Consider the following 27,715-nt stretch of genomic DNA (forward strand, 5'->3'; position numbering starts at 1 on the left):
CATCTGATTCTGATAAGTATTTATGGAGATATGAATTTATTTTGATTATTGACAAATTATCAAAGTCGGCCAGCAACTTATGTAGGCTCAGACGCCCAACAGACACATCTATTCACCTTCAACGTTTGGATATAAATACAGGATGACTCCTCCTCATTTGGTCACTCACTTCTCATCATATCTCTCTCTCTCCTGCGTAGAAAAAGAGTCTCTTCTCTCTCCTATGCAGAAAGACTCTCTCTCTCACACTTGAGCCAAAACAGGTCGTTCAAAGTCTTGGACTGGTGCACGACGAAGTCTTGGACTGATGCGCAGCGAAGTCTTGGACTGGTGCACGACGAAGTCTTGGACTGGTGCACGACGAAATCTTGGACTGGTGCACGACGAAGTCTTGGACTGATGCGCGACGAAGTCTTGGACTGGTGCACGATGAAATATTGGACTGGTGCATGGTGAACAACTCGCTAATGGAGACTTGGCGAGTTGGGCATTCGGTGGGAGCGCCCGATGAGTTCGATCTAGGGTTTTCCGCCCTAGTTTAGGGTTGATCTAGGGTTTGATGTTGCTGATATAAACCAGATCTTTGTACTATTTCTCTCTGCTGAATTATTGAAGATAAAAGAAGATTTGATCAAAGGGTTTCCCCATATTTGGGTTTGTCCTTGGCTAGCCACCACATCTTGTGTCTCTTGTCTTGGCTTGTTTTCTGTTGATCGTTTAAATGTTCTATCTGCATTTTACTTAATGTACATGTGATTGCTAATCTGTGGATAATAATAAGAAAGATAAGTAAACTGCTCTAAGCATAGAATATACCATAATTTAACATAATTTGACTCCATTGTAACAATAATTTTGTTTTTTTTGTTTTTTGTTTTTGTTTCGCTGCTATTCTAACCCATCCTCTCTCATTGTGATTGCTCCATACATTGAACCTATCTGATCTCCATAGCCATGAAGTCAAATCTTTGAAAAATTCTATCAAACCGCTTGAATTCCCATCAAACATCAATGTAGAATTATCATCTACCACGTTGGACATAAAACTCATAAAACTCAACATAACATAGTGCATATCTTAGACCTTGTCCTTCTAGTTTCCCACCAATTCAGATTTATCCTACCTTCTCCAATTCAAGTGAGGAACAATATCAACATTCGTAACATTAATTCTAGGCCTGTACACATTTGTCTGCTTCATCGCCTCTGCCTCTTTCTTCACCTCGGCTTCAGAAGGTTGATTCCCAACATCCTCAAACGCATTCATGAGTGTCGTTCTCCATGTCACTGATTTTCCATCATGGCTACACCCTTATAACACATATCATTGAATTTTGATCTACCTCATGCTTGTGATCAACAGGTTCCAATTATTTCAACACCTTCCTTTCTACCTTTGTCACATTGTGTGGGGGCTTACCAACCAAAAAAATATATCCCTTGATGCTTTTATGAGCAGTTGTGACCATAGTTAATTTCATGTGGTTGAGATCCAGTGAGGTCCGAACCCTAACGACCCCTCTTCAATCTACCATTCGATGTTCACTTTGAAATCCTCCTCTAGCACGGGGAATATCCACAGTGTCAACTATGCCTCGATCGAACTCTTATGCGATGTGAAGTAAGCAAGGATATAGCCTAGCCGCATATATCATTTTTCTTCTCCAAGATCGCACCACTCATTTCATGCCACATGCCACCATCTCATCGTACCGCTTGGCATGTTCTGTCCTCCCCATTGGATCACCTACATGCAACTTTCTAGGCTGCAATGACTCCTTTCATGATGTCGACATGATCATCAATCCTACCACCGAGAGCCCATACTGACCGTTGATCGCCTTTCACATTGTTGCAGGTAGCACCAGAGTGTTCATACGCACATGACCAGGTGCTTACTGGATGGGTAACGCTAGGAGCCTTCACCGCTCCATGAACTCATGACTGTAACCATGCCCAACTCAGATCTTCCACGGGCACCAGTGATTCAATGAAATTCTTTGGAGTCTGGACCATCACTCTACCAAACTCAACCCTCCACGTTCATGTCCATATCGACACCATTCCGTCACAATCACCCTTCAGATTTATCATATGCTTCATCGATTTCATATGGCCATGGCCTTGAAACCCTTACTGGGATTTCAAATCTATGCATCTCAGCCCTACCACATGATGGATCTTCTCACAGGCTATTTGCACCCAAATCTGATCTTCAACATTGATCTCTCTAACGCATCTGTGAGCACTCCGTCGCAACTCAACCACTAATCACATAGAAGTCTCACAACCATGCTATCTCAAATCTCTAGAAATAAAGTTTATAACCATCACTTCATTCACCAGGCCAAATAACCCTTGGCAACAAAAGCGTCCTTTTGAAGCCAAAACCCAACCTTCAACTCCGATACCAATTGTTAAGAATTTACTAGAGACCATAAATTAATTATGGAGATTCACTGAGAGGAACAAAACACAACGACAATCATAAACACATAAACACACATGTTTATCTGGGAAAACCCCAAATCCGGGGAAAAACCCAACCCAATGAGATCTCATTATCCTTGGCCAAAATCCTGGCCAAGATGGCCAAGTGAGCCTTCACTGCTCACCTCCCAGGCCTACCTTACAATGAAGTTTTCCCGCCTTTTATAGGCTCCATTACATGCAATACCATGGTCAATAATACCATGGGTACACTATACCATGTGCCCAAACCACTACTGATTACCCTGGTCAACTTTGACTCAAACCCCTAATCAATTATACCTAACAATGGGTTCCAAGGAATGGAAAAGATCTTTAAATCATATAAAGAATAATGTAGACATTACGAGAAATTTAAGCCATAAAAGATAAATTATTTTCTTTATATATTTGATTATTTAAGGAAAGTTTTTTTTTTGCCCTTTCAATTTGTGGTGTCACAAAAGAATATTCGCCTTTTAGAATTTACTATGTTTATTTTATACTTTCTTTGAAAATACTTATTGTTTGTTAATAACAGAAAATGAGATATGCTTAGTTAACTGAAGAGAAAAATGCTATATGCACTAGGATCGTATGCATTTATCATAGGAGTCCTATTATCATGAGACTGACATTCATCTAATGCAATTATACTTTGATTCCAATAGAAAAAAATCATCACATGTTATTAGACAAGAACGATTCACTGTTTAGTGCACTACCATTCTTGAAGTGAAAAGTCCCTTGATGATGATTGTTTTGTGACATGTTTTTTGAAGTAATGAACATGTAGAGACTATTGTTTATATTTCTGTTATATTTTTTAACTCACCAATTGTAGTCTTTTAATGAGTTTGTGTTATTACCTTCTTTTTTTTTCATAACCTAGGAAATTAAGTTTCAATACATATTTATCTTCCATTCATTTTCATTTTTCATTTTGTGCGATTTCAAATAATTGTTTACCAATTCAATATTATTAGAGTTGTCAACTGTAGAATAAAGTGCAATAACTACTACAATAGTTATGATCCAAAAATTAGGTGAAAAACCTACATATGATGAGGAAGCACCATATTTTAAAGTTGTTAGTTTATTTGAACTCAAGGAATTGGAGAAGTATCTACCCTTTAGAAAAGTCATGTATCAGAAAACAAAAGAACTTGATGTAAATATTCATGATTTTGATGTAGCTATTCATAGACCTTATTTTCATGTGAGGCCTACAGAATTTGAATTACATTAAATATGATTGAGTTGTCTAGATGCATCAAGAGAAAGTTTGAGCAAAATAATTTCTTTAGTTCAACATCATACGCCTTTGGAGGTGCCTTTCCAACTAGTGTCCCCTTGGGATGTGATAAGACCTTTGCGGTAAAACATGATAAAAACATGCAAAAAGTTTTTCAATAGTGTATAATAAGAACCTAAAGCAACATTACTCGTTATTTTTCTTTTCGAAAACATGGAAAATTAGTATATTATAATTTAACTAAATAGTTTTCTTATTATTATATATATGTTTATACATTATCAAGGAACCACCAATATTTTACAATGTTTTCTATTTTTTAGAAGATTAGCCAAGAATTTGCAATACCATATAACCTAGTGAAACTTTTTCCAAGATTTAACGAAATTTCATAATTGAACAAAATATTCGCCAAAAAATTATATATGTATATTATATCAATGAAAAAATGGCCTTACATTTTTCTATATACCATGGGGATTCACCCATTTATTATACATATAAATTTGGGGGGTTTCTTAAAATTTTTCTTGTAAATGACTCTCCTCCACCTTATATTTATACACAATACAAAGGCTCCATAAAATCACTTGTGTGGGCTTGACAACTTGTCACAAGGCTTATTAACATCAAGACGACCTTGACATTTTTTGTTCATGCCCACTCTTTAACTTCAAAAATTCATATCTTCATTTCTACAACTCGGATTTCAACGATTTTTCATTACGTCCAATTCGTCTCGGCGTCCTCTATCATCTCCATCCATCGCATATAGAATTATCTTCATGGTTTTGGCCCCAACATCGATGGGTACAAAAACCCAAGCTTGGGTTTCAAGCCCACAAGCCACACTTGTGCTAACTCCTCCACAACCCTCGATCCTCAAGGCTTGGAGTACCTCCCAAGCTACAAAAATTAGTAGAAACCTCCTTTACATTACATAAATAAACAATTCTTCGATGCTACAAATGATAAGACCTCCTTGGTATATATAGAAGTCTAAGGGGTCACCATATAATCAGAACCTATATAAAAATAATAATGAAAGGGCACAACATTAACAATAGTGGGATTCTATGGGGTACAATAATAACAATAGAGGGATACACAATCAATAACAATAAGGGATATACACTAGTATTATAGGACCTAACACATGGCCACAAAAATGACCAAACACATAGGAATAAATTATGAATTAATAACAGTTCACTGCAGAAATTAATTCAATGTAACTACAAGGTTTCAATTTATTTAACAATCACACAACTTACAGTCCCACATTGTTGTTTGTTACGCCATTCACACATAAATACCTTCTGTTCACACAAATTGAAGGTACAAGCACATGCAAAACCTTAGAAATGTAATTACACATAATAACAACAAGTTCCTCTCTTCTCTCCCTCTCTCTTCTCCTCTCTTGGGAGCTTCTCCTTTTTGTCTTCTCCTCTCTCTCCTTCTTAACACTCTTTTTTTCCCCCAAAAGGAATGGACTATAACAACCAAGAGTCACAAAAGTGAATCGTTTCCGCATCTCCACAAAATAAGGGAAACTGGAAACTATATTTATGTTAGAAAATAACTTCTCCATCATATTTCTAAAAATCAAAACTCACTTCCTAATGTAAATATTTACAATTTCTTAAAAAATATTTAAAAATTCCTACCATCATTACCATGTGACCATCCCATCACATTGGTAAGCTCTTGTCCAGAATCTCGCACGTTGTGCTTGATCTATGCACCTGCGTCACACGGCACTGATCCACTCCCCATCAAGATCTACTTCACCTTCCTCTTCTTCTTCATATTCCTTGTAATATTTTTCATGTTCTTCTAAGGTCATTAACAATAATTCACTAGTTCCATCTTCACTAGAGGATCCATTAGAGCTTTCAGATACACTTCTATATTCTTGAACATAGAAGCTTTTCCTTTTAATTTTTTTTCTCTTTCTGCATTTTATTAGACTTGTTCTTTTCATTCCCTCTAGACTGATTTTCTTCTTTCTTATACGAACATTTGGAGGCATAATGCCCCACTCTTCCACAATTGAAGCACTTAAATGGGTGTTTTTCTTTGTACTTACATGCACCTTTCTTCAATCCTCTGACAAATTTTGCCTCTTCTTCATCAGATATTGAGCATAAACATTCTTTGTTTTCTATAGACTTGTCTGATTTAAAAGTTGCATCTCTGGTGGCAGACTTACCTTTGAAATTCTCATCACATATGCTATAAAAAAAACCAAGTAATTAATCCCTGTTCAAAGTCTCAAAGTTTGTTGTCTCTTTTATAGTTGAAACCTTAGGATTAAACTTTGAAGGTAATGAACTCAATATTTTTTGAACTATTACACTTTCTTTGATTGTTTCTCCTAGACCCATCATGACATTAACAACTTCATCTACTCTTAGAAATAACTTAGCAATATCTTCATCTTCATTCATTTTTAATGTCTCAAACTGCATTTTATATACTTGTAATTTGGTCATCTTTACTTTGTTATCTCCTTCATGAATATTTTGCAGTTTATCCCAGATTTCTTTAGTTGTTTTACAATGCATTACTTTAATAAATTCTTACTCACTAATCCACTAAGAAGAACATTCATAGTTTTTGCATTAGTTGTAAATTCTAGTTTGTCATCTTTGTCACTACTCATTGTCTTTTGTTCTTCATATCCCATCAACACAACAGCCCAAACTTCTACTCCAATAGACATTAAATATGTCTTCATCCTCACTTTCCATAATTCATAATTTATGTCAATGAATAAAGGGGATTTATTTGTGAGCCTCATTCTTGACTAGCCATTCTAATGATTTAGGACGTCCTTCCAGTTAGACCGACACTGAAGGAAATAACTCTAATACCAATTGATGTATGCTTGGAAATTACTGGGGGGGATGAATCACTCATTTTGGTTTCCAATTTTTTCTCAACTTAATTTTCTTCTTATGCAGCTAATGAATTATGTTTATGTTAAATGATTGATAGTTTCTTTTGCAATTACCAGAGAAAAAGACATTTCCAGATATACTTATTCAGAATTCAAGAGAATTCACACAACATTCAAAAAACAACACATGAAGACACCAGATATAAGTGGAAACCCATAAGGGAGAAAACCACAACTTTTTTGGCTGAAAGTGATGTGAAGGCAAGCTCCTACTTCCCCATTACATCAAATTTGTGTAGACTCCAACCTACATAGGTTGCTACCTTGAGGAAGCTCCAACTCCCACAGTTTTCTACAGGGTACAACCCACAGGAGGCTCCTACCTCAACAAGCTACAACATGTTCTTTATCAAACTAGAACTTGAAAGTTGACTGAAATCTCCCAATCACAAAACAAAGTCAAGTTTTCTAGTTACCTAATATCAATTTTATCCATCAAGTCTATTGCTCATCTTCTTTTCTACTCTTTTTCAGTTTCCTTTTTCTGCTACTTTTCTCTTCTTCTCCTAACCAGAATGTTGCTCATGAACCCTCTCATACAAACTTCTTCACATCAAAAAAAAAAATCTCATTCAATGATGTATATTTTATAAGCATAGCTTATTGGTTGTTTGTATTCTATGCAAGAATACGAAATGAGGAGTTGTCTCTTGGTCTTCTAAAGATGTTCACAATCTGTCTCTTCATTTTCAAATATGAAAAACATAATTTATACTATAAAATAAAGCTAAAATATTATAGCTTAGCAGTAATGATTGCAAGAGACAAATCAGATTTGTATTAGCTACATTTTCCAAAATTATACCATACATTTTTCCTATTTAATGAAAGCATAGATTTTCCAACTTGTGTCTCAATATATCATGTGCCATTTTTACATCAAGATAACCAATCAACATATTTAATAACATTTAGCCTTCACAATTATCAACATAGTTAACAATGATAAACCTTTGCACTTCCCATCACTTAACAACCTTTGCATTCCAAGCAATCTTGCAACAATGGCACTGTAACAATGAACATAAACATCATCATTTGACATCAATGCCAACATTACCAACACAACAGGATATCCTTTAATTGTTTGGTCTTGGTGTGTGGGGTATGGTACCCAAGTTTGTTTTCTATTTGGTTTTAATAAAGGCAATTTGGCCTCCCAACCTAATACTCTCAAGTCAGTCAATCTTGCCTTTTGTGTATTTTTCTCAAGTTCTACTTGCTTTGCTCATAGAGCCTGGGGAGGTGTCGAGTTCTTGGGGTCCTTTCTTGTTTCAGCAGGGTAGACATCTTGGTGGTCAATTTTCCACACATCTCCTTACATCTTTGTGGATGATATCTCAGTAGTGGGGTTCATTGAATCCCTTATTAACGTCAATCCCTTATCTGGTTTTCATTTGTCTTATGGTCATTTCTCTATTCTATATTACTATTGTCGATATCCTCTTATGGCTCCTCAATAGAGAATGACAAGTCACAGAGGAGGAATGGCATGCTCCTCTTCCTCACCTTAGTGACTCTTTGGGTGGGAGTCTGTAGTGAATTATTTTGACTCAATTCCTCCAGAAGTAAGGAAAGAGATTCTCCTCCTAGAGTCAAAAGAATTTGGTGACATGTCTTATTTTGCTGATTCAGAGGTTGTTGGAGGCCGCCTCAAATAGATCCCGAATCCAAGGAGATTCAAGAATTGTTGACTTCATTTTCTACATTCCATAACATCGCATCAACAAATGGAGACTATGCTTTGCATGGTTCTTCGGGACAAGTAGGTAGACAACTACAAATTGTTTGCAGGTCAGGAAGATATTAAAATGATTCTTTAGAACATCCAGTTCAACCTTGATGACCTTGGGACTAGATTAGCAAGGGTGGAAAACTTTGTAGTCTCTAATTTAGGGACTGAATCCGTGGAGAAAAAGATGCCCATGTTGTCATCATTGGTTCGCCAATGAATACTTCTTGTTTGGCAGCCATCTCTCCACAAGCGAACTCATCGCCCCACTTTCTAGTTATAGACTAAAGTTTTTAATGGATTCTTCAGTTGTAATTCTAGTATGGACGTTTGGCATGGTGGTATGGTCTTTCTCGTGTTACCTTGGTTCTTTCTCCAAACCTTTGAAGATCTTTCTTTTCTTTCAGTGATCACATCTCCTTTTGTTCAAGGCAAATGGTTAAATCTAGTATCTTATTGTCATGTTAAGTCTAGTATCTTAATGTCATGTTAAGTATGCTCTCTACATGGTTAAGTCTAGTATCTTACTGTCTAGTTTGAAATTTTGATGGTTTTTTGTAGACCTAGTTAAGGCACTAGCCTCCTCAGTGAATATTTTGGTCAAGGGAACATAATTGTTATCAATGTAATACTCTTTCTTTATTAATGGAAATCACTTGTCGAAACTTACAAAACAAAAAGTAATGTATGAGAGATTTTTTACTTTTCTTTTTTTCTTCTTTTTTTATTCTTTCTTTTTCTATATAATGCATTCCCTAGAAAAACCACCAAGCACTTCCCTTAATTCTGAGGATGGTAGCTAGCGTAAGCTAGATTTTATAGAAGCTCGAAGCTTTGTAATGTCACTTCCAAGAATAGAACCTAGGTGGGGAGAATAATGCTCCATCACACAGCCACCTAGGCTAACCCTAGTTCATCCTATGGTACAAAGATTATACAATTCACTCGCACTATGTTTTGGGTGTGTATAGAGAGACAAATAAGATTATAAAGTGATATTTCAACTTCGACAATTGTTCAAATCTTCACTTCTTATTCCTTGTGATTGATGTCTTCATCTCAACTTCTTTCTTTTTGTTTTGTCTCTTCATACTTCCTCCTTGTATTTTCCATATAATATAACTCTTTTCAAAATTTACAAACATACAACATGCTCAACACTCTAAGCTTTACAATAGACATTAGATACTCTATCAAGATTTTCTCAAGTGTTCATTATGGATTTTGAGATGATAGATTGTACTTGATGATCTTGTAGTTGTATTTTATAAATCATAGTAAATTTTAGTGCCTTGCTTCCTTCAATCTTTATGGATATTTCATCTAACAAGTGAATTTTTGTATAAGTTGTTACCAAAAGGTAATTGGTTTCATAACTACTAGTTTTCACAATGTGTCATTATGGTGTATTTGTGTGTGTAGTTTAATGAAAATATAATATAATTTCTATTAGAAAGCCTATTTGTCACTCAACAACTCATTATTAAAAACTCTCAACATCTAACCAAACATGAGATGAAGGGTTTATCCTATGTGAATGTAGATAATTAGTTGACTAGGCTACTACACAACAACAAGGAATCTCATTTGTAAAATTATAACAATGTGTAGACATTGGTTCAATTAAATCTCATTGGACATTGATATAAATAGCTAATATTTTTCTCGATGGGGGTGGATGAACAAAGAGTTTGGGGTAGCGCCTGCTACCCCACCAAAACTCAAGGTCATTAAAGAGGGGGGTGGCGTGGCCTGCCTCCCCTCCCCCCCCTCCATGCACGGAGTGTGTGATGGATGTTTCAATTCGACATATGGCTCACTATGTTCCAGATTGTTCCTCCACAGATTCTCTGTCAAGAGGCGAGATCATTTACCATGTGAATAGAATCCCCTAGTCACAAGTAGGATATCATACCTTCCCGGGAGTTTAGCTTGGAGGAGCTTTGTGGATGGTCTGCAGAAGAATCAGATGGTGAATTGGGAATTCCTAACCTAAATTTGGCAAGTTGAACATCAAGTCAAATATGTTTGCCACATGGGTTGTATCTCCCTGCTTTTCTGGGCACAAACAAAGGGTTTAGAGTCGACTAAAGTTGAGGGAAACTATGGGACTAAGGGTTTAAAGTTCATGCATGGTAATCAAGCAACCTCTACAAATGACTAATGGAATCCCATGGCCCAAAAAGTAGGCTATGGTTTTTGGTGAAGGTTGGCTTCAATCCCTCCTCACAAGTCTTATAAGGTAATTTTACTACTATGGCTTCAAGTGTCTCGCTTTTCTACTTGTTGGTGATTCTTGTGTGACCTGGGTCTTGCTTTTGGTGTCAGTGGATAGTTTATGTCATCTGTACCGGGGGCTTCTATTAGTTTGGGACTTGGCTTTTCTTCCTAGGACGAACGTTGTTCAACTAAGCCTAAGGCTTACTTAGCAAATTTGGTTCAAGGCACTAGAGTATTGTCTAGCTGGTGGGATAATCTGGGGAGTGGTGGTACTCTAGTCTGTGAAAGGGGTGGTACTTTAGAGGGGCTTCTATTAACTTAGCTTTCAAGGAGTCGATGTTGTTGTCTCTTCTAGTATTGTGAGGTTGTATTGGCGGTCGGGCCAATATGTCGTGACAACACAGGCATGGCCAACATAGTCCGTCTCATGTTGAAGTGCAAGCCCAGGAGGCGATGACCACATACCATTATATGACCTCTCCAAGTATGCAGGTGGAAATCCAATGGTTGGAGAGCCATGTTATTCAAGTCAGACAAACATATTCAGATTTGAAACTATTGGATGAGGTTGCTCAATAACTTTCTAACCTTAGTCATACAAGGGGAAGGAGAAACCAGTACATGCATGTTATTAGTCTCCATAGGCAACTCAAGACTTTGCTGGGGCAAGTTCTAAAGGAGAAAAATGAAGATATGAATCACATTACTTCATTTTTGAATGACATTCATAGGAACCAATGGCAAATACAAGTGTGTCTAGACAAACTGGAAGCTCGCTTAGCTAACATGGGGAAACACATTCAGTGTGAATTTAAGCTTCCAATTCCTCCCAATATGAGTGTGAAAGACCCAACTCTTGTGACATCTTTGAACTCATGAGATGGTCATCTATTATGGTATGCTTCCAGTTGCTTATTTTCTAAGTTCAGGTCATATGGTCTCTTATGTATTGTTGTCACTTTTAGTTTTCTATAGAAACTTAGTCTCATCATATACCGACCAAAATTTGGTTCTTGTTGTGGTTGAATGTGACTAGTATTATTTTGTAGAAGGGGCATTAGTGATGTAATCTAATTTTCGAAGGAATACAATTAACTTAAAAAAGAAAAACAAGTAATATTTTCATTTTATGGATAAACATCGTTGGGCACAATTGATATGTCCACTTAACCTATGAGGATGCCACTAGTCATCCATAACATACAATAATAGGTGGTCATTATCTCAAGTTCATCATGTTTCTAAATGTTCACTTTCCAAGTGGATCACAATTGCACAATGGAGTCGGCATTATGACACATGGCGATTGTTAACATACTCTGTTATCATTCATGATACACATTACATTATCCTCATTGATCCTCAAAACTCTACATGACAATATTGATTTGATTCCATGTTATGTACATTACGTTTCAATATCTCAAGCATTTTGAAGTCATCAAAGGCTTTGTGTTTAGTCCTCAAATTCGCACACACTCCAAAACAAGGATGAGGGAGTGGGAGGGATAGGGTTGTTGAGAAATCTAGGGCACAGAAATTAGGTGATTTCTTTATGTTAGATAACTTCTTGTGAATGATTTTATTCTTAGTTTAAGATCTTCTTTCATTGATGTTATTATAGTGTTCTTCTTCATCAAACAACTACCAATGCATAAACCATAAAGAGACAAGAGACGCAAGATGTAGGTAGTCAGTCACGGCAAAAACCTCTCCTGCTTGAGAGGAAAACCCAAACAAATTTTTCTTCTTATAGAGACTTCAATTGACAAATACCAAGTTCGAGACCTAGACCCTTGACACAACAACCTTTCCAAGACCAAGTCATTGCTTCTCCTTCTTCTCAAGTCAACACAAGTTCAACTGCCTTCATGCACTACTAATCTCAGTGGCTCTGAAGTTTTCGGCCTTCCTCCACAGGTCTGCAATTTCGGCTGCCTGAAATCACTGCATGGACACACATGTGGACTGAATTATGGTCCTTCTTGGTGTGACTCTCCTTCGCTTACCTTGAGGGCTATTCCTTTCTATTTCGGCTAGCAATGGTGATGGTGTGAAGACCCTTTCTTTGTCTTTTACCACAACAAATGTATCCATTGCAAAAACCCTAGTTTCTGCCACACGTGTGAAGGTATTTACCCAAGAAACAGTCCCAAATGAGTTCGATCTTCCTCTCCTTCTCGTTGGTTATTAGGTTGCCTTTCTTGAGAATTTCACACTCCTTTCTACCTTTTTATCCTTGATCGAAATTGTCTCTAAAATGAGGTTGAGTTGCTCTATTTATAGTGGTTTGTGCATCATAATAAGCCGACTTGTATTGGAGCCTAGGCCGACATGCCTTTCTGGAAACATCTTTGGGCCCATTTCAAGGTGACTTTGTGACAAGGTCTTGGAGGGTTTATGGCACAAATAATTTTTTTTTTCAATGTATAACATGCCCACATGGGTCTTACAGCTTTGACATTCACTCTATAGACTTTTAAGACTTGATGACAAAACCTAAATGCTCACAATGGGAGCCATTACTAAAAATAAAATTCCTTGCTCATGAAACCCATGAGACAAGTATCACAATAATAATTTTATTTTCCTTCTTTACATCAATTACATAAAATCACAATTACACGTCATTATGAAGACGAAACCTAGTTACACTTTTCAACAAGGGTGACATGGTAAAAGCAATCCCAAAGAATTATGAGATGAGGAAACAATGTCATGCATTAGTACAAATTTACCACATGAACACGCACCATTGATCAAAATTATTTAGAGTCGACCTATAATCAAGTTATTTCAAGCACAATTTTAAATAAACGTCTCAACAAAGTCCAAGATAAGGTTTTAATTGAAATGAAATATCCAACGATTCTTAACTACAAATCAGACTATATCCCCTTAACAAATCTCAATCTAGTTAAATACAAAATATCATAAAGTTTAATTCCCTTTTTTCCATTCACTTTTCACAAATGAGTTATCATCACTTGCAATAAACATACTTGAAATGGTATTTCAACAAATTACAATCAAGTTAAATACAAAATAACATAAAGTTTAATTTCCTTTTTGCAATTCACTTTCACAAATGAGTTCTCATTTCAACGTCAAAAAATACACCTAAAATGTTATATTGTAATAAATAGTGTTAAAGTATCTCATATGCATGTCAAAAGGTATTTTTCTTTAACTTTTTTTTTTCGAAAGTTGTCCACAAAAGTGAACTCAACTTTGAAGCACTCAATGAGTACCTCATACACATGTCAAATGAGTACTATTTTTTATTTGATCAATATGAACATGAAATAAACATTATAACCAATATAGATCCATCTTAACCACGAATCTACCAAGCGTCGAGATGGATCAAATCTCATTATATGCAAACCTCTTTTTATAATGTAAAACTTGAAAAGAGATTTAATACCTTTTAGTGCTTGATGAATCTGTGATTAAGATAGATCTATAGTGCTTTTTTGTCTCTCTATATAGACCATGTATAATTTTTCATTGTTTAAATTGTGTTTTGAATAATTTATTATTATTAATAATTTATATTAATAATAATCTTATTTTATTATTAATAATTTATATTAATAATAATCTTATTTTATTATTAATATTTTCACCTTTAATTACTTTTTCCTTTCTAGCATTGAAATATTTTACTAAAGTAAAAATTAACACATATTATATATACACACTTTATGTCTAGAGAAAGAGTTATATTGAAATATATTAGTTAATATGGATATTCAAGCAATTTATTTAAGTTTTATATTGAAATATTTATCTGAGAAATATAAGTATTTTTAAAATTTCAATTACTTTATTTCTGCAAAGTTATATAAAATTATATTATTTAACATAGATATTGAAATATTTTATTTATTATTCGAAGAATGATAGTGAAATATCAACAAAACAAGTGAGCACAATGAGAATGTGATTATCAATATTTTATAATCTTTTTAATTAAAACTAACCAAATCTGTATAATCATTTATGTAAGATTTGGTACAAATATATCTTTTACACAAAGTAGATCTTTGATGTTCCATAAGCTTAATCTCATCAACATGAACTTGCAAAGTTATATAAAATTATATTATTTAACATAGATATTGAAATATTTTATTTATTATTCAAAGAGTGAGTGAAATATCAACAAAACAAGTGAACGCAATAAAAATGTGATTATTAATATTTTATAATCTTTTTAATTAAAACTAACCAAATTCCCGGATCCGAGTGTTTAATGGCTTGAATGGTACGTGGGCGGCTATATGGGTTGGCGCGTGGCTCATTACCACCGCCACCCGACCTCGCACATTTACAGTTTTTAATGCATATGCTCTCAACTTCAATGTTGCATTAACGCAGCCTGTCCCTCCCTATCAGCCTGTTCATTCTTCAATCATGTCGCCCCTTCCTGGATTCATTTGCGCTCCTCCTCTGCGCTCGCGTCATTCCTTCACTGTCGCAGAGCCGCGCTCCCGGACCAGCCCTGGGAATCGTTGGGCTCTGGATCGCTGGGTGGAATTATTGCTGGCCCTTCAAGTTCCTCACCGCCATTTCTGCAATTGTAATAGCAGCTCGTCCTCTGTCCCTCCCACTGCCCCTCTGGGTGCTGAAGCTCAGCTACTTTTAGTCCCCTTCTGCCTCCACAGTATTGCAGTCAATTTTGAACCTCTTGCTCTTCCCACTATGCCCAGATTGCGCCAGAGAATGAGTTGCAGGAGGGGAAGTTCCCGGGGGCAAGTTAACCGCCAAGCCTCCTCCTCCACGACGGAACCCTCGTCATTCTCCTCGGACTTCTGCTCTGACCGTTATCCTGTTACCAAGAGTGGTCGTGGACAAGGTCGTGGGAAGTTCAATTTGGTAGCGCGCTCTCTCAATTCTCCTCCTAATACAGCTCATCTTCAGTTCCCTTGTACTCTCAGTAATGTCTCCTTTTTAGCCTCAGTCACCATTGAGCTTCGTGAGGTTACCTCTAGTCAGGATGCCGTGACCTCTGGGGTGACTTTGGAGATGAGGGCGGAAGGTAGGCATGGCACTACTCAGTGTGATAACAAGCAAAGCAAGGCTCCGGGTCCAAGTAAATGCATTGCAACCCAGGTCAAGGATAATCAGGCTAGTCCGAGCATCCCTTCTGGTGGTGGTTCTTCAAGCAAAGAGGGTCATCCCTCCGATGACAAAGACCTCTACAATTATGGGTGCCGCATCATTGAAGAGCATCCCTCTACCTCTCATGAAGCCTAATTAGGTCTGCGTTCAATGGTTTTTGTCTCTCTGTGGCTCGAAGGTGCTCAATTTCCTCCTGTTTTATCGCCATGATATGCTAAACAGTTCTCATGTTCAGTCCTTGGTTCCAAAGTCCAAAAGTCGGTTTCCCCTGCGTGGGCAGCGTTTTTCAGGCAATATGTTTTGGTCTCTAATTCAGTCACAGCTGTTTTTCAGGTCTGACTTCAATTTTGATTTGGGCAACGCCTCTCTGTTTTCTTCCCTGAGCCCAGTCATCTCGTTTTGGTTGTTGAATTTCCACGGGTCAGTCTTCAGTTTCAGTCACGATAATGGTGTTTCTCTGTTTCTATATACTAGTCTTGGTCATGTTCCTAGAAGCCCTTCTGGTCGGTCTTCAGCAAGTTTTTTTTGGATCGTGTTTGGCTTTGCAATGTGAGCATGCCACATCTCTAGGCTAGACTTCTCGAGGTTGTGGCCTATCTGTAAATTTATTTTGTATCAATATAGGAGTAGACAAATTCAGTAAAGAAAGAACAACAACAAAAATAAAATAAAATAAAATAAAATTAAGACTAACCAAATATGTATATTATGTAACATTTAGTACAAATATATCTTTTACACAAAGTAGATCTTTGATGTTCCAAAGGCTTAATCTCATCAACATGAACTTGCCCAATCACGTTATAATAATTCACAGCTTTAAACCCCAAGTATCATTTAATACAAATCTAACTTTAAACAATAAAAGGAACCACAAATTTGAGGACTTCCTCAACGGGCTGCATTATGTGCAGAAGACATATCGATGATATGCATTGTCATCTAAACTTTCCCAAGTAAACAACTTCACTCAACTAATATACTAATATCAAAAAGGTAATCATTAAACCATCATTCTGCATGAAAAGTGGTTACCATCAATCCACAGTGACCAAGCCATTAGATGAGAAGTGTAGTGGACTGAACCAGAGATGTACATTATTTTGATTGAGCTTCCTGAACATTGCACTCCGAACGATTTATTGCAATGTCCTTTATGTTTTTTTCCCATAATGGGCAAGATTTTCCTCGTAAGAAGTAGAACACCAGATTCAAGAACATCGTTGCAATGATACCATTTTTACCCAAAACGCTGGAGCCCCTTTTCCTGCTTCATGTTGGAAAAACAAGATTCAAGAATCATAAGCATTGAATATAGTGGTAAAATATTAATGTGTGACTTAGTAATCATGTAAACGTCATAGAAGTACCGACTACATTATCCATCGAGATCATATCATCATACAACTTCTAAAATATGGAATTATATGCATTGTGGTGATGATATATTAGAAAGCTGATTGGAATTGTGAGAATTCACAGGCTTGAACTGCAATTTGAGAAGTTTAGCAAATTAGTTGAGAGAACAATCTGTGTCGCATAAAAAATTAGTAAAACTTGATCGAACAACAAATTCTGCAGACCATACAAGCAAGAGATTATAAAAATCATAATCTGCTACTATTATCGTATCAATAGTGAAGCTTGGCACATAGTTTTAAGCGTGACTAATATGGAAATCATGAAATTACAAATACCATTCATATACAATCATGACTGAAATTTGTCAGCCGTCTTCTCCAAACTCCTTCGTGAATCTCTCATGCACCTCAAGGTCGCTTTTACTAACAGTTGGCCTTTGCCTTGCGATAACTTTATCAAAATCTGCTTTTGCAATTGGTGGTGGCAGAATCTGTAACAAGAACAAAATTGGATATAAAGAAGAGTGTTCAGGTTCTTTAAGAAAAGGAATGAGCTGCAGATATGTAAGGTGAATAAGAGAGGGTTTATTGGTTTAGACTCTAGAGAGTACCTTGGCCGCTAAGCCTTCTGCTGCAAGTTCTTGCATGGTTGTCTGCACAGCACCAGCTTGCCTGGGACCACATGGCATCCACATCTCCCCTTCCTCAGTGGAAACCTTTCTGAAGAACATGGCATCTTGAGTTTTACGAACAGGTTCAAAGAGTACATCTTTAACCTGCCACGACAAACAACAATTGAGTACAAGTTCAATGATGATTATACTACTTCGATACACGAGGCAAAAAACTTATCCATTTGTTCTCAATTATGTCTTATAACAGGTGGGAAAGGGCACGAAGAGATGAGAGCTACTTACACAGACAGCTATATCAGATCCAGAAAAGCCCTCTGTCCTGCATGCCAGTTCCTCAAAATCGCTCTCAGTTAAGTTGTGGGGTGTGTCACCTAAATGGACCTAGCCATGACACAAGCTGACATTATTTATCTTGCACAATCCCAACAGTGCAAGGAGAGAGTAATAGTGCATTTTACATCCAAACCATTTGCTACCATTTTTATTCCATTCATTTAACACATCCCCATTCTGCAGTTTGCACTCCTACTTTTGACAAAATGAATGAAGAAACAGGCATAAACAATGGTCAACCTTGAACATATGCTGCCTTGCCTTGACCTCTGGTAGTGGGATGTAAATTCTTTTGTCAAACCGACGCCGAATTGCCTGAAAGAAAAGCAACAGCCATCATGGATGAGTATTCCCGAGTCATTTCAATGTATAATATATATCCATTTTGAAACCTCCAGCAAGTCAAATGAATAGTTCACATCTAAGTAAAGAGATTTTCTATTTGTTACAAGGAAATTTCAGACCTGATCCAATGCATATGGAGTGTTAGTGGCAGCCAGAACAAGAACTTTATCATCATTGTTTCCTACACCCTGCACAAAACTGCATAAAAAGTTAAAAAACATTCTTTACATGACATAAAGGACATTGTTTCACATGAAATAATTCACATTCCATTGCATTGCATTGCCATTTTAGCTTTTGCAGTGATGAATTAAAGCATTTTTTCTCCTATAATGAATAAATACATCCGATATCCAAAAATCTTTCATGAACACAACATTCTCAACCTAAATGCAATCAACAGCATCGACAGTAAAAGGATATGTTATTGAAAACATTAGAATTTAGAATCCTTACAGAACGATAATAGAGCTTAGAAAACGTTGTCGTGTCTTCAAATGCAAACATCAATGTTGATCGGTTCAGTGGAATAAAGAGTTTAGAGATAAAGCAGGGAAGAAATCATAGTAATATGTAAGGATGTCATCCAACAGGCTTACGACTAACTGTAGGGAGGAAGGAGTTTTCAACCATATACCGGGAGGAAGGAGTTTTCAACCATATACCAAGTCGCGATTGCCACAAGCTTTCCAGCACCTTGAAGTAGCCATATAAGCACCTTAGAGGAAAGGGTTGAACTTACGGAGACGCACGGTGAGAGCCAATCAAGGTGATGCAGCCGAGGTAGGCATGTCCAAAGTGATTTGATTGTGAAATGGGAATGCCTATAACATCTCTAATCCAATCTACTGTGCAATATAGAAAAAGGAAATATAAAACTAAGGCTACAACTCATCCCAGAATGATGCAGTTCAAATAGGTAATTAGCAGCTTAACCAGACCATTGTTATCATGTGCTTTGTTTTCTCTCAATGACCAAATGTCAGCGAGAACCTCCCAGAAAGAATTATCTACAGAGGACCAATCCAAGAATTGGACCCCTGTTAGAGGTTCACTTAACGATGGTAGACGAGCTGCCAATCAAGTGTTGACCCAATGTCTTTCCCTAGGTACTAGTCTGACCATGAACTTGTTTACAAGAGCTCTAATGTCCATAGGGAGGTACAGAACCTTTCATTCTATACATTATCTCTCAGTAATCCTACTTAAATCATATAAAATGGGCATGAAAAACTTAAATATAGTTATCAACTTAATGAGAACTATTATCAAAAAATGAAAACTCACTCATATTTTTGGATTAAAAACATCACAATCAACTCCTGAATCAAGAAGTAGTGCTATCAGCAGTACCTTCTTTTGGGTGGTAAAAATTGCAACTTGTTTGAAATCATGGTTTTGATAACTGATACCATTGTGAATAAAAGCTTAAAAATCATCCTCAAATCAAAAAGTGAAGCATCAATTTTATTTTTGAAGTTAAAATTACAACTTAATTGAAATTGTGATATTGACCAGTACCATCACAAAAAATAAAAATAAATAAACTTTTAAATTGAAACTTAAAAAATTACTCATTTATTAATTTTATTTGTTTTTTAATTTACATTTTAAAATAAATAAATTGGAAAGCACCTAATAAACACACATATAAAATCCTTCTCTTTACAAAGAAATAATATAAAATCATTTTTAAAAATAAAATAAAAACAAATTTTTTTAAACCATTAATTAATTAGAATATATATATATATATAATAAACTTTTAAATAAATTAAATAAAAAACCAAATTAAAAAGAGGAAAAATACAGATTTAAAAATAGTTTAAATTGAAAAACCCATAAATAAAAATAAAACACAATTTATAATACATCAATTTAAAATAATCATAAAAAAAATGAAAAGAAAAGAAAGAGGACGACAACAAAGCAAAAAGGAATTTAAGAAAAAGAAAGAAAGAAAACGAATGCTTACCCAATCTGTTGTAAGGGTTTTTTTTACCTTATTTAATTGCGTTGTATACCAACGCTGCCTGGACGGTGAAATTCCCACCGGAATCCAGCGAAAAAAATTCAAAAAATCCAATCTTTGGAGTGTTTGAATCATTTTTTTATGGTGGAAATGAATTCAGCGCAAACAAGAACCCCTGCGGCACCCAAAATTCTGCAGCTTGACAGCTGTAACCTGGATTTCCAAAAATTTCTGTCGGAATTTCCATTGTTTCCACCGGAATCCAGCGAAAAAATTCAAAAAATCCAATCTTTGGAGTGTTTGAATCATTTTTTTATGGTGGAAATGAATTCAGCACAAACAAGAACCCCTGCGGCACCCAAAATTCTGCAGCTTGACAGCTGTAACCTGGATTTCCAAAAATTTCTGTCGGAATTTCCATTGTTTTCCAGCCAAAATTGTGGCCTATTTAATTCATTTTTTACTGCCTGTCATTTTTAAATTGTTTTTAAATTTATTTTTTAATTCATATTTTTGCTTTGCCATTTTTTCTGTTTTTTTAATTGTTTTAGTTTGTATTTTTTTCTTTAATTTTTTATTTGGTGTATTGGTTTTCTGTTTTTTAAATTCTTTATTTTAAATTGCAATTTGGTCTTTTTATTTGTTATTTTATAATTTTATTTTAGTTTTTTAGATTTTTTATTTTTTTTTTTAATTATTTTTAAGTGTCATTTATTTGTTTATCTAATTTTTTTAAAACTTTCGTGTTTATTGGTATGGTTGTTAAGTCTTATTTTATTTTATTTTAAATTCTTTCTTAACTAAAATTTGTTTTTAAGGTGTTTAAAAAAATGTTTTGACTTCTTTTTTCGGGAAAATATATATATATATATATATATATATTAAAAGAACAAGGTTTCCCCCTCCAAAAAAACTCGTTTAAAAGGTTTTTTTCCAAAATTTATATATTAATGTAGATTTTAGAAATAAATAAAATTAATTTATGAGTAATTTTCAGGTAATACTATTTTGCCATGGTCTGCCTTTTCATCTGGCCCTGATGATGAACCACACTTGTTGGTTCGAAACACGTCGGCCAAAAAATTCTCTTATGTGATTTCTACCAAAAGACTTTGCTTAATTTTTTATTTGATTCAAGATCGCAAATTAAATTAATTCATAATATTGATTCCAAAAATAAGAGTGGTAGTACCAATAGCATCATTTTTTTATTTAAAAGAGAATTTTAAGGTTTTTTTCACAATGTTATTGGTTGTCAAGGCTGTGATTTCAAAGAAGACACAATTTTAACCACCCTCTGAAAAAGGGTGCTACCAGCAACACCACTTTTTCATTCACAGGCAAAAGCAGCTACTAAATATGACCTCTAAAAAAACGAGCTTCTCGTCAAGTTAGTACCTTTGTTCTTAGAATCTGATGGTGAAGTTATCATGTTTTGTCAGGGAAAGCATCAAATATCTAAGATTTTTTGTCACACCAAAAATTTAAGTTTATTCCATGATCCATGTGCCCACTGAATTGAACATCTAAAAAAAACTTGTTCATGCAAGCCACACCTCTAGAAAGGCTCCAGAGTGAGTGGAACGTGTGCTATTAATTAAACTTGCCAAAAGAACAAAATGAGCATCTCCTATGTCTTTAGGCGCTTGTATCCTGATTTCCAGAAGGTCTCCTATCATGAAGAATCTCTCTAATGAATAGATGATGCCACTAGTAAATCTACGAGGGAGAAGCGGACACTGTCCATCAAGCTTTTCAAAGAGACAATTACTCCTGCCTCTAATATCATATTTTAAAGGGTATCAAAACATTAAAAAGGTTCTCTCCACCTCTAGGGAACAAAGCATGTAAACAAGAATCTCCGTCAATCGTGTTTGGCTCCTTTACCACTGGACTCTGAATTAAACAATAGAGAATTTTAAACCACGAGGTATAACGAAACGTATGAACCTAGAAGATCTATAGTACAATCAAATAGGTGGAGGAAGTGCACATAGAAATAAGACAAATTTGGCTTAAGGGATGTATTTCGAGAATTGAATTTGGTCAGAACGTACTTTCACTTTTTGGAGCAAGACCAAAGAATTTGGATGCAAGAAGATGTTCAACAAATTTCCCCACTTTCTCAAGTAGGCCAATGCCTCTTTAATACAAACAATTTCAGCACCTAGATGCCCTCCATCCAGTGTCCACAATAGCTATCTGTCTCCTGTGAGGAACTTGACGGCAGGTAGAGATACCCAGCTGCCCTGAACCCCAATGACAGAAAACCTTATATAGAAAAACTCCCGAATAAGCATGTGGCATCGAGATAAAAATGCTTTAGCAGGTGTGCATCCAACTCTGCTTACTTGGTCCCGTAGAAGTACAAATACACACTGATACTCTGACAACATTACAGAATGGACTCTCTTAAACCCATGACTAATCTGTCAGCGAGAGGCCTTCCCCACTAATCTGGTCCAGACAAAACTGTAGATCTTACAAATGAGATCTTGTACTCCCAGACAAGACAGCCAGTACCCATTTTCTAGAAATCCCTAGTGAATTCCATGTTACTATAACTTGCTAACTCCTCTTGTGTAAATCATTGAGAACTAAGGTAGCTTCCACATGGACCTTTAGGGAATATTCAAGGGTTATCTTATTAGGGGCATAACATTCACATATGTGTTGATTTTCATGATTCCCTAATCTGATAATTACTTTCCAATGATTCTTTAACCAATTCATCTCGTGTCACATTCATCATTAAGCAATTATGCATAGAAATTCTCAACAGTAAAACAATAATATGACAGTAGCATCATGAAGAGACAGCCAAACACAAGACACAAATTTTTGCCCTGGGAAAATCCTAACTAGGGAAAAAACCAGCAACCTTTTCTTAGAGAAATTGTCCAATTCAACAAGAGATACAATCTGATTTTTCCAATCAAATAAAGTCAAACTGACTAACAAACAAGCAAACAGAGATATTTTTGGCATCATGCAACAGCTGGTCATCTCAGGTCAAATAGGCCGAATTTCAGCATCTTGCAACTTCCTCAGAAACCCTAGTCAACTGCAGTCACACTGCCTCATACCTTCAGTCAAACTGTCTCAGGCCTGCAGTCAAACACCCTCTAAATTTCAGTAAAACTGTGCCTCAGACCTGCAGTCAAGCATCCTCCAAATTTCTGTCAAACTGCTCCATAGAAAACTCAGTCAAACTGCTGGTCAATGCGAGTCAAAGGCTGGTCAAACTTCGATCTGCTCCTCTCTTCTCTCCTTCGCACATGTGAACAAAAATCAGAAGACCTTGAGGTGATCCGAATTGGGCTTCAAGTGAGGAAGTTGATTGGCAATATATAGTGGTTTGATGAGCCCGAATTGGTGTCTCTCTTGGCTGGACCGACTTAAGTTTGGAGGCAACTTCAAAATTTAAAATTCAAAATTTTACTTCTTTTATTTGGAGCTGACTTGAAACCAAATTTAAATTTTTCATTTTCTTTTATTTTGTGGGCTAATATAAATTATGAATACCAACCACGGCTACCAAAATTCAACACTCCCTCTTAGCTAGGGAGGCATTCACTTTGACTTCTTCAGATGTCCTCTTGTTGAAAAATTTCTCCATCGCAAGAAAAGGTTGAATGAGCTATTGATATATCCATCCACTACATGTGGAAACCATCCTACATCAGCATCATGCGAAGGGGTCTAGTCACCCACTAGACACATACCTTTTGCAAAAATGGATCTAGTCACCCACTGAATAAACGAGTGTTGCACTAATCACCAAAAAATCGCGATAAAATTGTTTTATCGCGATTTTTTCAAACAAAAAAAAAAAAGATAAAATCGAGTTTTTTTAAGCCGATTTTTATGAAAAATTCGTGGAAAAAAATAAATAAATAAATTTATTTTTTTTATTTTTTTATTTTTTTTTATGAGGAGGTGACCCAAGCTACCCCTGTCACCAGTGGAGGACGTGGTCTACCTCCTGTAGCTCCTAGTTCTTCAGCTTCTAGAGCACAGCAAAGTCTACTGCCAACTCCACCAATATCTACATCTAGAGGGGCAAAGGAAATAAATGTTATTAGACTTTAGTTATTTGGTTCATTTCATTGTATATGACATTATGACTCATGATATGAGATACATTATTATATTTTTTGTTGATATTTTGAGGCTAAGTTGGGAGTCATGAGTCAGGACTTCCTATTCAAGACATGATTCACTGTTATGTGTGATGTGGCACTAAAAATGATATTAAACATCTTATATATTAGTTCTTTTATCATATATATGTATCAACGTATTTATTTTATGTTGTAGATGCTTTAGATATTAAAAAAATTGCAAAAAAATGAATATTTTTGTATGTTACGATTTTTTCCGATTTTTTCCCTGCCCCGATAATATCCCGATAACGATTAGTGCAACATTGGAATAAACGCCTTCTAGGGTCCCACTGGCCAAATGCCTTTTGGCCTTCCAGGGTCAAGACTAGTCCTGGGTTACCAATTATCCAGATTCCAAGTTGTCACCTAGAACCTGGTCAGCACCTATGACCTTAGGTAAAACCCTGGGCCCATTTACCATTCCCACATGTCCTCACACACTATCAAATGGAAAATTACTTGCCCACTCACTCAACCCACTAGCCAAATAACTATTGGCAATATGGTCAGGTAACCCCTGACCGGGGGAGAACTCTGGGCCTCGATGTTATCTGGGCCAAACTCCCAAGCCACATTACATCCCCCTCAGTCAATACCCATGACCTATCAATATCCTAACCTAGGGAGAATCTCTGGATGCTACGACATCAACACTCCCTTTAACCAAGGGAAACATTCTCAACCACTCCAAGCTTGTCCTAAAGTATACAAACTTCATCCTGGGACAAAAGCTTTGTGAGAATGTTAGTAACTTGCTTGACCATAGAAATGCATTGGAGCCTCACTGCTCCCTTCTGTACCATGTCCCAGATGTGGTGGTACCATGATCTCGATGTGCTTCAACCTACATTACAGTCGTCTCCTACACCTGATCAAACAATCCTGCGAGTAGCTTACAAAGCCCCACACTGCTTCACAACTAGCCAAACTAGTTGCAATATACTTGGCCTCTGCAATCCTAAGTGCGACAAATGTTTGCTTCCTGCCCAAGCAAAACCCAAATTGAATCATCATCCTGATGTGCTTTTCCTGACTTCTGCACTCTTTGCAATCCATATCCATATCCAAATGTACCATGTTGGTACCTCAATCCATATCCAATCATCTCAATCCATATCAATCCATATCCAATTGTACCATGTTGCTACGTCAACACATGTTGTCTCACAACTACTTTCTAGTCACCTTGATTGGGTGCTCCCTCTGACGTTGAAACAAATCTTGTTGTGGCAATCCTTGTTGCTCCCTTAGCCATTCAGCCTCTTCAAATTAGTTACCATGGGAGTGCCCATGGATTGGTTATCCATCATCCCAAATCTCTGAATGATCGTAATAATATGCTTCCTTTGACCAATGAAGATCTCACCCGGCTTTTGCCACACTTCTAGTCCCAAGAAGTAATGTATCCAACCAAGATCCTTCATCTCAAACTCAAAGGTCAACTCCCTCTGACATTGAAGCAGGGCATGACTTCTCCATCTATCACAGAGACAAATCCTCTAGCCATTGTTGCTCCCTCTGTTACATGAGTCCTTAAGTAATATAATCACAAGATCTGTTGAGAAATGTAACTAGTATCGATCTTCATAATTGTATTTGAGTCATGATACAATGTATTTGTCAAAAGAAAGAAAATAAAATTATTATAAAAGAAAAAATATTTTTTATGAGCATAGGTTTCATGCTTTATGTATTTTGTTTCTAGGTCAAGCCTCCATTGAAGGCTTCTAGGGTTTATGTCATTTTCATCATGTAAAAGACCCTTCATGGGCTCTTTACGTCAAAGAAGAAAATTTGTTTTTGTGTCAAAATATAAAATTAGACTCCTACACCAAGCCAGCTCCATCTCCTACAAGTCCACCTCTCTCATTGACATGTTGGCCTCATTGAAGAAATTCATCCAACATGGAGACTATATATAGCCCTGAAATTCGACCTCTTGTGGCATGAATCAACATACATTGGATTTGCAATGTTAAGATAGACAAGGAGAGCGAAAAAAGAAAAGAAGGAAGGTCTCTTGATTGAAGGAAAGTACATGCAAAGAAGGAAGATCGAAATTCACCCTATAAAAATCCACACATGCGAAATTCCTAAAGTATACTAGCTAAGGTACAAGACAGAAGGTACAGTCCGGGAATTTTAGAAGCAAAAGAAAAGAACCGAGAACATTGTTCACTTGGTTTGAAGCACTTGCTTGGAGTTGACCTTGAAGAATCTTGTCTAGAAGGCTGACTTGGGGGATGGAGGTAGGTCTAGAAGTCTTGGTTGTCTCATTAGAGAATGTTTGTTATGAATAAAATTTATATAAATATAATAAAAATAATGTAAATAATAATAATCATAATTAATGATTAAGTAACTAATAGTTAGTATTGAGGAAACTTGTTCTAAGAACATGTCCATTAGTGAAGGGGCACCTACCTAGGGTATATAAGCAACTCCTCACCCTCATTTGTAATCATCTCATCTCAATTCTTTTATAATCTTCAATATACACTTACTTGTCCTACAATGGATGTCTTTGTCTTCGAAGTATTTTGAAGCTTACTTCACTGTGTATACATTGATATTAGAGAATTTCCGAACCTTGTTCGTTACATTGGTATCAGAGCATTCCTCTGAATATACGAACTTTGTTCATTACATTGGTATCAAAGCCATGTTCTCTGATCCCGACCATTTGCCATTAAAGTCTTCGTCAACGTAGTTGTCGTCACAATCAAACATTTCTCTATATACTTGGAGGTTCTCCATTCTGCCGAATTCACTATCAGGCCTTTGGCCATAAAATTATTAAATAAAAATTTTAAAAAGTAAAAAAAAGAGAGAGAAGAGAAGAAAAAATTAAAAATTAAAAAAGAGCATATATATAGAAAAATAAAATAAATAAATAATAATAATAATGACTAAATACAAAAAAAAGGGCAGCTGACCAAACCTCAGACCGCCTCCCAGTCATCGCGTCCCTCCTCTAGATCACACGGCTCCACTGATGCAGCCGCTGCACCCATTTTTTGCCACAATTCCATTCACACCACCGCCACCCTGAAACTGCTCAACAGCAAAGGAAATAATCATTGCTGAACTGCTCAACTAGTGGAATGGTACTACCACTATCAATCACCTGTTGCC

The 27,715-nt window shown here is 36.1% G+C and overlaps 1 protein-coding gene across 3 annotated transcripts in view; it reads right to left on the reverse strand.

Annotated features, from left to right (window-relative positions):
- Nucleotides 1-16,451: 16,451 nt before the first annotated feature.
- Nucleotides 16,452-27,715, reverse strand: part of LOC149190966 (protein SUPPRESSOR OF K(+) TRANSPORT GROWTH DEFECT 1) — a 63,312-nt gene continuing 52,048 nt past the window's right edge. For 2 of the 3 annotated variants that reach the window (XM_089412318.1, XM_089412320.1), the window contains exons 5-10: nucleotides 18,562-18,630; nucleotides 18,338-18,412; nucleotides 18,047-18,145; nucleotides 17,741-17,905; nucleotides 17,466-17,620; nucleotides 16,452-17,038 (exon numbers count right to left, since the gene is read on the reverse strand). In XM_089412318.1, coding sequence (XP_089268444.1) covers nucleotides 17,495-17,620; nucleotides 17,741-17,905; nucleotides 18,047-18,145; nucleotides 18,338-18,412; nucleotides 18,562-18,630 — 534 coding nt within the window. In that variant the 3' untranslated portion in view covers nucleotides 16,452-17,038; nucleotides 17,466-17,494. The remainder of the gene's footprint in view (nucleotides 17,039-17,465; nucleotides 17,621-17,740; nucleotides 17,906-18,046; nucleotides 18,146-18,337; nucleotides 18,413-18,561; nucleotides 18,631-27,715) is intronic. The other variant, XM_089412319.1, reaches the window with a different exon arrangement.

Source organism: Pinus tabuliformis, chromosome 3_1, assembly GCF_031772625.1.
Source record: "Pinus tabuliformis cultivar Carrire ecotype Pingquan chromosome 3_1, CPIR1, whole genome shotgun sequence".
NCBI classification, from domain to species: Eukaryota; Viridiplantae; Streptophyta; class Pinopsida; order Pinales; family Pinaceae; genus Pinus; species Pinus tabuliformis.